This window comes from Misgurnus anguillicaudatus, chromosome 4 (assembly GCF_027580225.2).
Source record: "Misgurnus anguillicaudatus chromosome 4, ASM2758022v2, whole genome shotgun sequence".
Taxonomy (NCBI): Eukaryota; Metazoa; Chordata; class Actinopteri; order Cypriniformes; family Cobitidae; genus Misgurnus; species Misgurnus anguillicaudatus.
The window spans coordinates 34499500-34512545 of NC_073340.2; the positions used below are offsets into that span (position 1 = coordinate 34499500).

At 36.8% G+C, this 13046-nt stretch overlaps 1 protein-coding gene across 2 annotated transcripts in view; it reads right to left on the reverse strand.

Annotated features, from left to right (window-relative positions):
* dock1 (dedicator of cytokinesis 1) overlaps positions 1-13046 on the reverse strand; it is a 333542-nt gene that overhangs the window by 65590 nt on the left and 254906 nt on the right. For both annotated transcript variants that reach the window (XM_073867188.1, XM_073867187.1), the window contains exons 35-37: positions 11383-11539; positions 10996-11036; positions 9586-9676 (exon numbers count right to left, since the gene is read on the reverse strand). In XM_073867188.1, the coding sequence (XP_073723289.1) occupies positions 9586-9676; positions 10996-11036; positions 11383-11539 (289 nt within the window). The remainder of the gene's footprint in view (positions 1-9585; positions 9677-10995; positions 11037-11382; positions 11540-13046) is intronic.

Sequence of the window (13046 nt, forward strand, 5' to 3'; positions counted from 1 at the left end):
TTATTCTGATTGATTGAGAAATATTCCATGGGTATGCATTATTTTCGATAATTGCACACCTTACTTGTCAAATGTCTTAAAAATAGCCACCAGAGCAATGTTTGTGGTAATCGTGATTTAAGCAGAATAATTGACTCCGGTCCTTTTAATTATCTGAAAATAATGCACAACCGAGGTGTAACGGTAACCCGCTTCGCATCGTGCCACATAACCACCTTGGGTGTGCCTTATTTTCTCATAATTCAATGGCCTGTTGTCAATTATTCCTTACAATGATATATTCAGTTACATTCTGTTAAATGTTGAATGAATTTGTTAATGTTTGTTTAAATTGCTGTCATGTTTGCAATAAACATTTAATAAAGTATCATGATGTTGTGTCTGTTATGAAAAAGTGTAATGATAGTAATGAATAATAATAGTCATAATTATTATTATTATAATGTCCAGAAGAAGGTTCAAAAAGGAACTCTGCTGGTTCTTTAAAGCACCTTTAAAAGAGGGTTCTAATTGGAACCTTTTTAAAAAGGTTCAAAAACGAACCTTAAAGGTTCCCCCACAGTTGCAATCTCCAGGAACTTCAAAAGGTTCATTTTAGAACCTTTTCTTTTTAGAGTGTACATCAGAGTTTGGTATATAAATATCAGAACATGAATAAAACATTAATCTCTTAAATATGTCTTTATTAAACATTATCATTTCATGAAAGTTTTTACTAAAAAAACAGTACAGACATCTTAAGTTTTGTATTTTATTCCTCATCCAGTGGTTCATTCAATACAAATATAAGCCAATTTGTGTTGTAAATTGCAAAGTTTCCATACTTTAAGAGTGTCAGATAAATAGTATATACATTGTTTTGCATGGATTGATCAAAGAGATACGTCACAGGCTTGTCGACAGAATCGGCTCGAGTTTTGGCCATTTTCGGATGCAGAAATGCTGTGCACACCTCAACGCGAAATGGGGTCTCGGGCACCCAACGCGCACGACTGCCCACTCCGCGTTGACGTCATTTTTGCCTCGTGCACCAACGCGTACATGCAGAGCATCGAGTATAAACAATACTTTATACTTAGGAGCGACAACGTATAGGTGTTTCATGGAGATAATAGTACGTTATTTTAAATCAAAGGAGACATAGGAGTGTTATCCAAACAATATTGGCAAGGAAAGCCTCTTTTAGTTGGGAGCAAACATATGGAGGTGTTTCTGGGAGGTTTTAGTACATACCGCATTATCTTTAAATAATAATTATGTGACTTACTTGGATCAGGTGATCTGGAAAGTAAATAAACTGTTTCTATTGCAGTTTTGCGAAATACAACTTTTCCAAATTCTAAAAAAACACCTTATGCGAAACTTTAAAAACTTTTTGCGATACATTTAATTCGCAATGTCAATTTGCGCAATTTAAAGGGTAACGGAAAAGCACATGGTAACATTAAATTTGTCTTATTTAATGTCCTAGGACCTAAACTTTGGTTTGGATTGCATTTTATATTTGCTTCAGCTATTTCTGATTAGGAAGAACCAATAAATATAATAACCAAATATTTTTATTTGAACATGAAGCGGTGTAATTGTATGTGGACACACCAGGTTTTAGGAGGTTAATAAATTAAATGGTTTTTAAATAAATATAACCCTTTCAGACCTCAAAGGCAAAAATGCAATAAGCAGATACACAAACACTCCCACAGAAAATTAGTTGTGCAGAAACCTTGAAGAGCTTTAGCTGCATTACTGATGTCAGTGCCCAGAGGCCATCTGATAACATTGATTTATGTGGCCACACTATAATATTCATTACGGATTCTGTAAACGGGTGATTATAAAGCAAGAAACTGCAGAGATTAAGAGCTCTTGGTTGCTTTTTGCTGACCTTTCAGTTCACTGCTGCTTTGGGACAAACACACACACACATACACAAGCGACTTGATAGGCTGAAGCAGGTCAGCTGACTGTCCCAATGTGCTTTTCTATTGGCTGTCACGTTGAGATGCCGTCTTGTGCTAAGGGCCCTGTCACAACTCATTCACTGCAGTATAAACCTCATTGACATTTTACGTTGTGAGGGTCAAGCACTCCAGGAAAATCGCATCTTCAGCAGTGAGAGGATATCCAACAAAGTCTGCTGTTAAAAACACTTCAACTTCAAGCAGATTAATGTCGGTTATGGCCCAATCAGATAAATCTAGAGGCCAGACAGACATCGAGTGTAACAGCAAAGATAGATGGTGCCTATATTCTTACAGAAAAGACATGTGCAAAAACGGGTCACATGCAAAAACATGATTTTGCAACTTTTGTGTGAATCCCATGTAATTCCCAAATGATCAATTGTAGTGATGATGCACACGTGAAATTGATGTGGTTTTATGTGAAAAACGCCCAGAGAGCTCAGATTAACGTCTCATCAGAAGGACGGTGCTTTTTGACAGTAAAGTGTCCCCATTACAATCCTGCGGTGTAAGGACCCATACAGAGCACATCTGGTGGTCTCACTAACACCTCTACCAACAGCAACCTGGTTTTCCCAAGAGGTCTCACATCCATGTATTGACCAGGCTTAACCCTACTTAGTTTCAGTAGGCAACCAGTCTTGGGCTACAGGGTGAAATGGCTGCTGGCTAATGCCTAAACATAACCCCAACCCTAAACCCAATTCAATCCCTAAACTAAGGTGACCAGATTTTAAACATGAAAAGCTGAGACATTTCCTAGTTCAATAGTCAAAATATCATTGAAATCTTATTTCTTAATATCTATAATCTATAGTATAAAATGGGACTGTTCCCAGAAATTGGGGTCACCTTAGGCGCTGTCCACACGTACACAGGTATTTTCAAAACCATACCTTTTACTATGCGGTTTGATGTTCATCCAAACACAAACGCAGGTGACTGAAACCAAACTTTGACAAAAACTCCTGCCTTGGTGAAGATTTATAGAAACTCCGGTTGCAGCGTTGTTGTGTAGCTGGTGAAACCAGAGTTTTTGGCCTGTGACGTGCTGAGCATAAACATTATATATGTAGATGCCTTATGACCAGTGTTGGGGGAAAGTTACTTTAATAAATTTTGTATTACAATATTAAGTTACTAATTGCCTTACTTAGCTACTTTTCATGGAAACTAGTCTCCTTACTCTACGCTAGCACCAATCAGAGTCAACAGAAAGCGAGCAACTAAACCCGTATTTTGCGCATTTTACGGTTGCAGTATTGATACCAGATGACATGGGATTACCTTTCACAAGTAAGATTAAACAATAATTTTGGTTATTTTACCATTTATAATATTATGTCATTGTAACTAACGTTACTTACATGTAACCAAACAGTGTTTAAATCCAGTAAGAATTCAGGGAATTATGGTCTATCACCTTCCTTGGTAGAAATAAATGCAGGGGGGCACATTAGGGACCCATCCAAGATGGCGGCCGCGCTGACATGTCAGTTCCAATGGGCAGCGTCAGTCTATGAGGCATCTACGTAAATTATGTCTATGGTGCTGAGGGGAAACTCTGCAATGGCTTCTGATTGGCCAACATGGCTTTATGGTTAACGATATATCACCATCTGTTGGGTTGGCATGCTATTGACAGCGCTTCATACCGGGTTCTTGCGTGTTTGTGTGGATGCAGAGATTTTTTTTAATGAAGGAGGGAAAACCTCTGTTTATAAAAAACCTGTGTACGTGTGAACTAGGCCTTAACCTAAACCCAAGTCTTAACCCTCAAATAGCCATTTAAAGGGGTGTCAAAGAGTAGGGCTGCACGATTAATCATATTTTTATCATGATAATGATATGCGTGCCCCACGATTAATTAATGACAATCGTCGCGATTAATGTGCAAAGACCAAGCACAAAGCAGCAATAACGGATCGCGTATCATGTAAGTTAGCCATATGTTTCCAATAAGCACAGTGAGCAGCAAGGGGTTTAAAAAAAATAATTATTGCCACATAAAAGGCATATCATAGGCATTTTTTATTCAAAAATATTTAGTTTTTATTTCAGTTTAATTCTAATTTGATATAAATATATATTAGAGTCCTGCATTTCAGCCTTTTACGCCCCTCGGGTCGGGTTTCGGACTAATTTTAACATCACAGGCCTCTGGATTTTTTAGGCTTCTTCACCTTTTTATATTTTAATTTAATTAAAAGAAACGTTGAGACATTGATAAATTGTAAAAGAGACATTTAACCTATCGCACGAGTCCACTACGCACATTCACAATGCACCTGTTGCAACAGTGTTTAGCGTCTCCGCCAGCAGCAGGACATTCAGCGCATCGGGGAATATGGAGAACTGAATTAAAACCTTAAATACTGCGCATAATCTATATAAAGGACTGATGCATAGCGAATGTGTAAGGTAAGGCAACCTGCATGTTTATTTCGTTTCATGTTTATTTCGATTTGCTTTGATTCATTATTTTTCATTATTTTTCTGCACATCGTCGCGACTGCGAGCAACGAAGCAGCCTCCATCCACTGTTTGTTGACAATAAACATTTAAACTAAAATTGTTATATGCTGAAAATATATATTTTATATAGATGTTATTGTAGGCAGGTGAAGTGTTGATTTGAGAGGCTCATTTGATCAAACAAGTCGTCAACATGACGTTAGCTGTCGGACACCGCTTGGTCATTATCAAAAACCTTAATTTAACAAACAAAAAGGCTCTTAAATAAATAAAAGACAATGTATAAGATTTTATAATTTTGACAGTTAAAACTGAACTGCTTTAAAGGCGGAGTCCATGATGTTTGAAAGCCAATGTTGATATTTGAAATCACCTAAACAAACACGCCCCTACCCCAATAGAATCTGGACCTTCTGTTGATAGACCCGCCCCACACATACGCAACCCGGCATTTGATTTGATTTGATTGGCTATAAGTGTGTTTTGGTAGTCGGCCCGTCTCCTTTTCCAACGCGTTTTTCAAACATCGTGGACTCCGCCTTTAATTGCTGCAATAGTAGTACAGCTGTAAGGAATCTGTGAAAGGAGTTATTTTTGTTATTTCTGCGGATTTCTTTTGCAAAATCTATGTGGAATTTTGCGGAATTATTTTAAATGTTTTAAAAAGATCTAAGAGAATGTGAGCTGTGGATATTAAAAAACAATAAAATATTTTATAATATAGGCCTATAAAATGTATATAATATTTTGTACATGGCTGTAAAGTGTAATAAAAATACTGAAGTAAATAAAAGTTCTTCACTAAAAGAATGATCGTATTTTTAATCGTGATCAAAAGTTTGAGCTAAACAATCGTGATCATCATTTTTCCTGTAATCGTGCAGCCCTATCAAAGAGTGATGTCAGTTTCCCACCTACTTATTGTGCCGGCCTATTTCAAGGTAATGCAATTAACCACAGTCCAAATCTTTTTTGTAAAATTAAATGCATAAATTTGTAATTCTGACAGAATTTATCTAATATGTAATTTAAACAATAAACATCTTCAGTGATTTTCTGTATCTGTGTGCGTGTTCCTGCAGCTCAACTGGTAGAGTTTTGTGTTAGACGAGCAACGATTGTGAGTTCGATTCCTAGCAAATACGCATACTGAGAAAATGTATACTTTTCATTGCTTTGGATAAATCTCCTACAAAATGAATACATTAAAATGTCTGATGTTATGCATATATAACATGTCTCAGACTTTAAAACATGCAAATCATTACCGAACTTTACCTACAGAAGAAAAATGTGCAAAAGCATACAGAGAGCTGGAGACGTCTGCAGGGCTAACCTGAGGACACATGACTGTCTCAACATGAACCAGACGTTCCTTGACTTCCCTCAGCACCAACTGTCACGATCAATAAACTCCCTACAACATTTTTACTATAAAGTCCAGAAACCATGAGGGGTTAAATCACTATTTCGGGGGTGACATCTAAACATGGGTAGATAATGATGTTCTTTCCGCCTTGTCATGGTGTTTTTCCCTTGGACTGAGGTTTGCATGTGTTGTATCGCGAGGTGTTTCAGTGCGAGTGATACTCTTGCACGCAGATGAACACACGGCCATGTCAGCCGGTTATTTATGAACAGAAACTGCGTGGGATTGTGAGAACGTAGTGTTCCCTCGCTTACTCTGACAGCCAATTCCCTAATCAAGTCCTTCTGTAACACGCTGAACAAACCAGAAACCTACTAGAAAAACCCCGAGCCTGGGCCAGAGGAAGAAGCTGATTCAGATAATAATCCTTACGTCAAACTATTGATTTAATGTCTTTTAACTACAACTTTACCTACAGCACAGCAACTGCAAGTTTCACTAGACAAAGACACCAAATGTGTTCTCTGAAAGAAATATCAGGGCTTGCAAGGTGGTAAAACAAGAGCAAAAGACCTTGAATTACCTCCTGCGCTGAGTAATGACAGATACAGTACAAATATGGAAGATCAATCATATTACGTAAAATAATGCAGGAAAAGAAAACCAATCACAAGTCACTGTGTAAACATTCACTGTGCATTATAAGATAAATGTGTTCCTGTAGCTCAGTAGAAGGGCATTGCATTGCAAAAGGTTGTGGGTTCGATCCCAGGTAACACACACAAATACTGATCAAATGTATAACTTGTAATGCCTTGAATGTCAGTTTGGTTAAAAGCATCTGCCAAATGCATAACTGTAAATATTGGATGATGGCGTTTTTCAGATTTTAATTTTAAAGTTTCTAAAGTACACAAAGAAAAAAGGATTTGGGGTTTAAATGTAATACTTTTCTATGCAGTTACATTTGCATATGCATTTGGCATTTACTATATACTAATCACCTACAAACCCTTAAATGGCCTAGCACCCTCGTATATTAAAAAACTACTATCAGAATACAATCCAATTATTTACCAAATAATGTTCGAGTATCAGACACAGTCGATCAATTTAAATCTAAACTTAAGACATTCTTCTTTAACAAAGCATTCACATAAAATATGTCCAGTAAATGTACTTTTCCCACAGTAGTTAGTTTGTCTAGAACAAAGCACTCACATACCTCATATGGGTAATATACTATTGCCGCAATAGTTAGCCTGTCTGGAACCGAGCTGACTTAAACCACTATAATGTATGACACTTGCATTACATGCGAACGGCCCCTATGCTAATAGAACTCTGTTTTTGTCTCCCTGTTTAGTCCTCGACCCCGAGGACAATAAGACAAACAGACCCAGTTCCTGTTGCTGTGAAGGTCATTGCACCAATGATCTACTGGCTGTCCTTCAACGTGATGCCTAACCGATGCGCGACCAACGACCACCGGCTGAACCAGTTTAATCCGCTTACCCTACCGTATCTATATATATAAATATATTAATTTCTCCCAAGGGTTTTTGTCCTTCTAGGAGTTTTTCCCATTGGGTTTTTTCCTAGGGGTTTTTTCGTCCCAGGGAGAGTCAGCCAACTTTGGCTTAACTCAGCACTTTACTGTATACATTACATTATTAATACGCTAGCTTGTACAGTTTAACCTTAGCCGTTATATTCTACTTCTTATATTATCTATTGATTTTCTGTGTTCTCCTTTACATCTACTCATGTAAAGCTGCTTTGCAACAATTAACAATTGTGAAAAGCGCTATATAAATAAAATTTAATTAAACTGAATTGAATTTATCCTTGCATTACAAGGTACACATTTTTATCAATAGCCTGTGTGTTCCCTGGCTTCGAACCCATGACCTTTTGCGCTGCTAATGCAATGCTCTACCACTGAGCAATACATGAAAACAGTAAAGTTTAACGCTATGAAAGTTTATTTCTTGGACACTTCACTGTATTCCAGTAATTTTACAAAGTTTCTCACTAAAAGAGATTTGTTGTCAAACCTACACTTGAAATACACTTTAAAATGCCAGACAAGACAATTAACTATGAACACTTGTTCAGCTACAGTGTCTGAAGTACTTCAACACTCACAAATGCAAATAATTCACGTCTAAGTGTTTTCGACAACAACATATCTACATAAATGGATCCTGAAGTTGTGGATCCTTTAGTTGAATTGTAAGGGTAAAATGAAGATAATTAACCTCATTACCACACAATTTATTTTATATTTACATTCTAGACAAAATCATTTCTTAGATATTATTTAAATCAAACAAAATGCTTCTTCTGAAAGAATTTATTGGCGGCTCTTGACTCTTTAAATTATTCAGAAATAAAGTTATAGTGTATAGTATTTACTATAAATGGTAACTTATAATCAGGCCCAAACAGAATCCGCAGCCGCGGATTTTAGCACTAGGGCTGTAATAATAAATCATGTGTCCCATTAAAAAGACCTGCCTAAATTCGATTCTACACCAAACTTTTTTCACGTCTGCATATATGCTTACATGCAACTTAAATGAGGTTCAGTGGAGCGCCTCAACCGACGCCAAAGGTGTTTGTACAGGAACTGTCATGTTAGACAGAGGTTGTGATAAACGCAATGTGCAAACATCTATTTGTGGTGGTCAATTTTAATGTTGAGGCACACAGAGAAATACATTTATGTATGGGGATGTATAGCATTCCAACAATGCTCAAGGTACACCGTGTGGTAATATGCAGTGGAAAAGCGCCATAAATGACGTGACAGTCAGCACACAGTACACGATCATGCTATATTTTGTATAAAGTTCACATTGCATTGTAAAAATTATGAAATTATTTTGATACGTGCTAAATTCATAATGAGAAAATTTTAACACAAGCTTTTAATTCTGCTATAATATATAACACTATAAACAATAATATATGTCATTTCATATACAAAACTCTATCCTAAAATGCACATTATCTGGATCATGTTGAGCCAGTTTAATTCAGAGGACTCATTGGCTTGGTGTATTCATTTTCATTGTAAGCCTTTAAAAAGTAATTATTTTACATGCAGTTTTGTAATATTTACAGCTAAAATTCTCGAATATTTTTTAAAAACATTTAGATTAGATTAGATTAGATAAGATTATTTTTTATTTGTCAATTTCTTCACATGTTTGGAGCATACAAAGGAATCGAAATTACGTTTCTCTCCATCCCACGGTGAAATACAAAAAACATATAATTACAGAAATAGACTATAGCACATCAAACAAAAAAAGACAAGACATGTAATTACAAGAATACACTGAAATTACAAACATCCAAAGTGTGCAAATGGCATGAGAAATATAAGACTTTATCAAAGATAGATTTAAAGTCATTCTGCAGAATTCAGAAGATAAAAAAAGCAAAAAAGTCTGCAGATTCTCTCTGGCCCTGCCTATAATTAACAAACGCAATCTCGTGGCAACTCAAACGTATTTTAGCTCATTCGTATTAATTTGTACGGCAACATTCATACATTTTTGTTCGTTTTGATTTACTTTCGCCCCTGTGCTGCTGGGGTTAAGGATTCATTTTCTTTTTGTACGAATTCATATGAATTAGCTAACTCATGAACACGTACAAATTCCCATGAGATCAGGCTGAATTAACTTGTAATTTGTCATTTATAATTAGCTGGTTATATTCTCATTCAGACCGCAGGTAAACGTGTGTCTGTGTGTGTGATGTTACCTTGAGGAGTTTGGCGTGCAGCAGTAGTGTGTATCCAGCTTCTGTGTAGTTATCACACTCTTTGTGCAGATCACACAGTTTATACAAGTACCTTCACACACACACGCAGACATTTTAACAATCTGAACACAAATTCCATTACAAAAAAAAAAAAAACTCACAGAGAGCACCAAAAAGTACATTTAGTTTAAATTAGGGATGCACCGAATCCAGGATTCGGATTCGGCCGAATACTGGGCTTTTTGACGATGTTCGGGTTCGGCCGAATCCTAGATTTTTTTTACACCGAACCGTATCCTAGGCTTGCGCTACGCTGGTTGACGTCACACGGCCGTTGATTACACACATCGGGTGCTGACATGGAGATAAGCTTTTTTCTTTCGGTGAGCCTTAGGGGCGGTTCACATTTTGCGGACGCACCTGGAAAAACGAGCGTGTCGTACCCGAGGGGCAACCTTCCGATCTCTCTAATGAAGCCAACACGGAAGTGACTTAAACTGCAATTCATCGACTGGCCGCTTGAGGCTGGCTTCAAAAGGGAGTCAATTCCCATAGACTCCCATGTTAAAAATGGCCAACTTTACAGTAGAAAATAATATGTTTACAGCCTGGTACAAAAAGTGTTTTTGGCCTATATAGCTAATTTTGTCCTTCATGACAACTGTGAGGGGGGTGAATTTTTTTGTAACTCACCCGTTTAGATTATATTAAGCCTTAAACTTCTGCATAATTAAGGGCGTGGCCGCTTGAGTGTCGGTTGAACAGCCACTGCTGTCACTAGACTCGCGCTAGGCGGGCGTGGTTTCACCTCAGCTTCACCCATGTCGCGCCTCTTTACCCATTTCCGGTTTTCCGCGAGTAATTTGCGGGGACGCGCGGCCAAGATGGCGACGGCAGGCAACGCCTACTTTAAGCTTCAAAAGCGATCTTCACAAACCAATGGGTGACGTCACGGACACTACGTCCATATTTTTTTACGGTCTATGGTCGTACTGCATCTTTTTCATTATGGTAATGGCTTATGGTAATTGTCAAAATAGTTTTTCCCACTTGTCATCCTGGCATAATGTTGCCTATCCTTTTTTACAGTTAAAATGAAATAAAATGAAAAATACACTGCTGTGGACGTTGTTTACTTCATTAATGTGTTTTATTGTGTTAATGGATAAGGATGCGAGTAGGATTCGGTTTCGGCCGAATCTTAAACAGTGGATTCGGTATTCGGCCAAACCTAAAAAACCTGGATTCGGTGCATCCCTAGTTTAAATACTATTTCAATATTAAATATTTGAACATAATAACACAACGTTACAGCTACACGTTAAGTCAAATTGTTTATAGTTAAATATAAACGTATACACACATAAAAGATGGATGGAAGGAAGAAAATAAAAGAAAAAAGGCGCTTACCTAATATACATCTCTTCTCTTTCAATCTCCTTGTAGAAATTCTGCAACAAAAAATGTAAAATATCATTACATTCAATTCACGCTGGAATTCACAGCCTGACCTAAAAAAAATTAAATAAACAGAAATGTATTTATTTATTCAGAAACAAATGATATGTAACAGATAATTTAATCTCTTCAGATGGACATAAACAATCATGTTTAACACATGAGAGGAAACATGCAGGTATCTTCCTGTGTGTTTAAGTACAAAAGTGTTTGTCTAGCCTAGATGTCACAGGATCAGAGGTCAAATGTCAGCAGCATTTAAAAACCATTAGATTCTCTAAACTAGCTGATGCCTTGCTAAATCTACATCATGACACTGTGTGTGTGTGTGTGCCTCACCAGGACGTTAACAGTACAGCTCATGCGGTTCTCCTTGTTCTCATCATGCATGATGGTTCTGTAGTCCAGGAGTCTCTCTAAGAGACGGACCACCAGTGTCACGAATGTCTCACCAGTCTTAGCCAGATACTTGTGTTTCCTGCAGTGCTCCAACAGACTGTCACAAACATACACAAAGATACATATGCAGATCCATAATACACTTCTGACAAAAAACAAAAACTCTTTATTATGTCACACATGCAATTACATACACAATGCTGTACATATCTGCTGTACTGTATGTCGTATTCACAAGCAAAGTGAGATTGAAGTTTATCAGGATTTTGTTTCTCAGGCAAAAAATATGCATTTTATGTCTGATTAAAGACGATAAAACAATAACTTGAATCATGCAGAATGACATCACTGACATTTCATGCTTTTCATTTTTTAATGACATCTTTCTCGACAACTGCCTACTCTTCCCCTTTAAACATTTTTCCGTTCTACTCAGAAAACCTTTTTTACTCAGAAAATGAGTTTTCTGGTGACTCAAATAATTATTTTAAATGAACTTAAGAGACTATCATCTATGTGACGTCGCAGCAAGTCATTTTTGCAGCTCATTTTAAATACATAAATGGAGAGGAGGTTTTAAGAAATTACATTTCAGTTTGTTTTCATTCTTTTTGCTTTATCTCATTGCCTGCCAGCATTTTTTGTGATTTTCACAAAAGTTTCACAAAATGCATTTAAGAAAATTTTCTTCTATAAATATATAAAATCCTACCTTCATTTGTTCTCTTTTTATACAGATACTCAAATATGAGTAGGTTTCTTAAAAAATACAAAATTTAGTTTACAATGTTGTTGAATTAGCTGATGCTTTAATTTTTTTATAAATTGGGTAAGAGCGCCACTTAGTGAATAATAGCGAAATTATAGATTACTGTAAAAACTCGTCAGGGAAGCAGTGTTGGGAAAGCTCACTTTCTACATGAACTAGTTCAGTTCACAGTTCACAAATGTTAAAATGAACTAGTTCAGTTCATAGTTCATATTTCAAAATTTTGAACTAGTTCACAGTTCCAAAAATGAACTAATTTATAGTTATTTTTTCCCATATTATTAAAAAAATGATTGCCATTATAGCCCATATAACCACAGACAACAATTATTTTATCAGTTTTAACACTGAAGCTAAATGCGTCAGATTTCATCTTCATATCCAACTTTAAATCCTTATCCAGCCAGGTTTTACATTAGCATTGACTGTCTTTTAATTTTTGTATTTGCTTGCACATACCTTGAAAGGCTAACATTAGCCGGTGTTTCAAGGGGGTTTTCCGGGCGAAAAGCGCTGCGAGGCATCGCGTAGGACAACCGCACGTGCACGTTAAATAGCGTGAGCTTAGTCAAAGTCTATTTCAAGATCCAGAATATGCGTTAGCAGCCTAACTTGTGTTAATCGTTAAGCGTTTAAGACAAATATAGTGCTATTTAATGTTAAATTATGTGAGTGTCGCGGCAGGGATTTGGATTTCAGCAGCGTCCAGTCAGTGTTGTATTGATGACGCATGCAGCCTGGTGGCGGTGTTGCCAGATTGGGTGTTTTTTCCGCTACACATTAAAGCCTGTTTACAATGTGGTTTAACCGGGTTTTCGTCTGGAAGACTCTATAG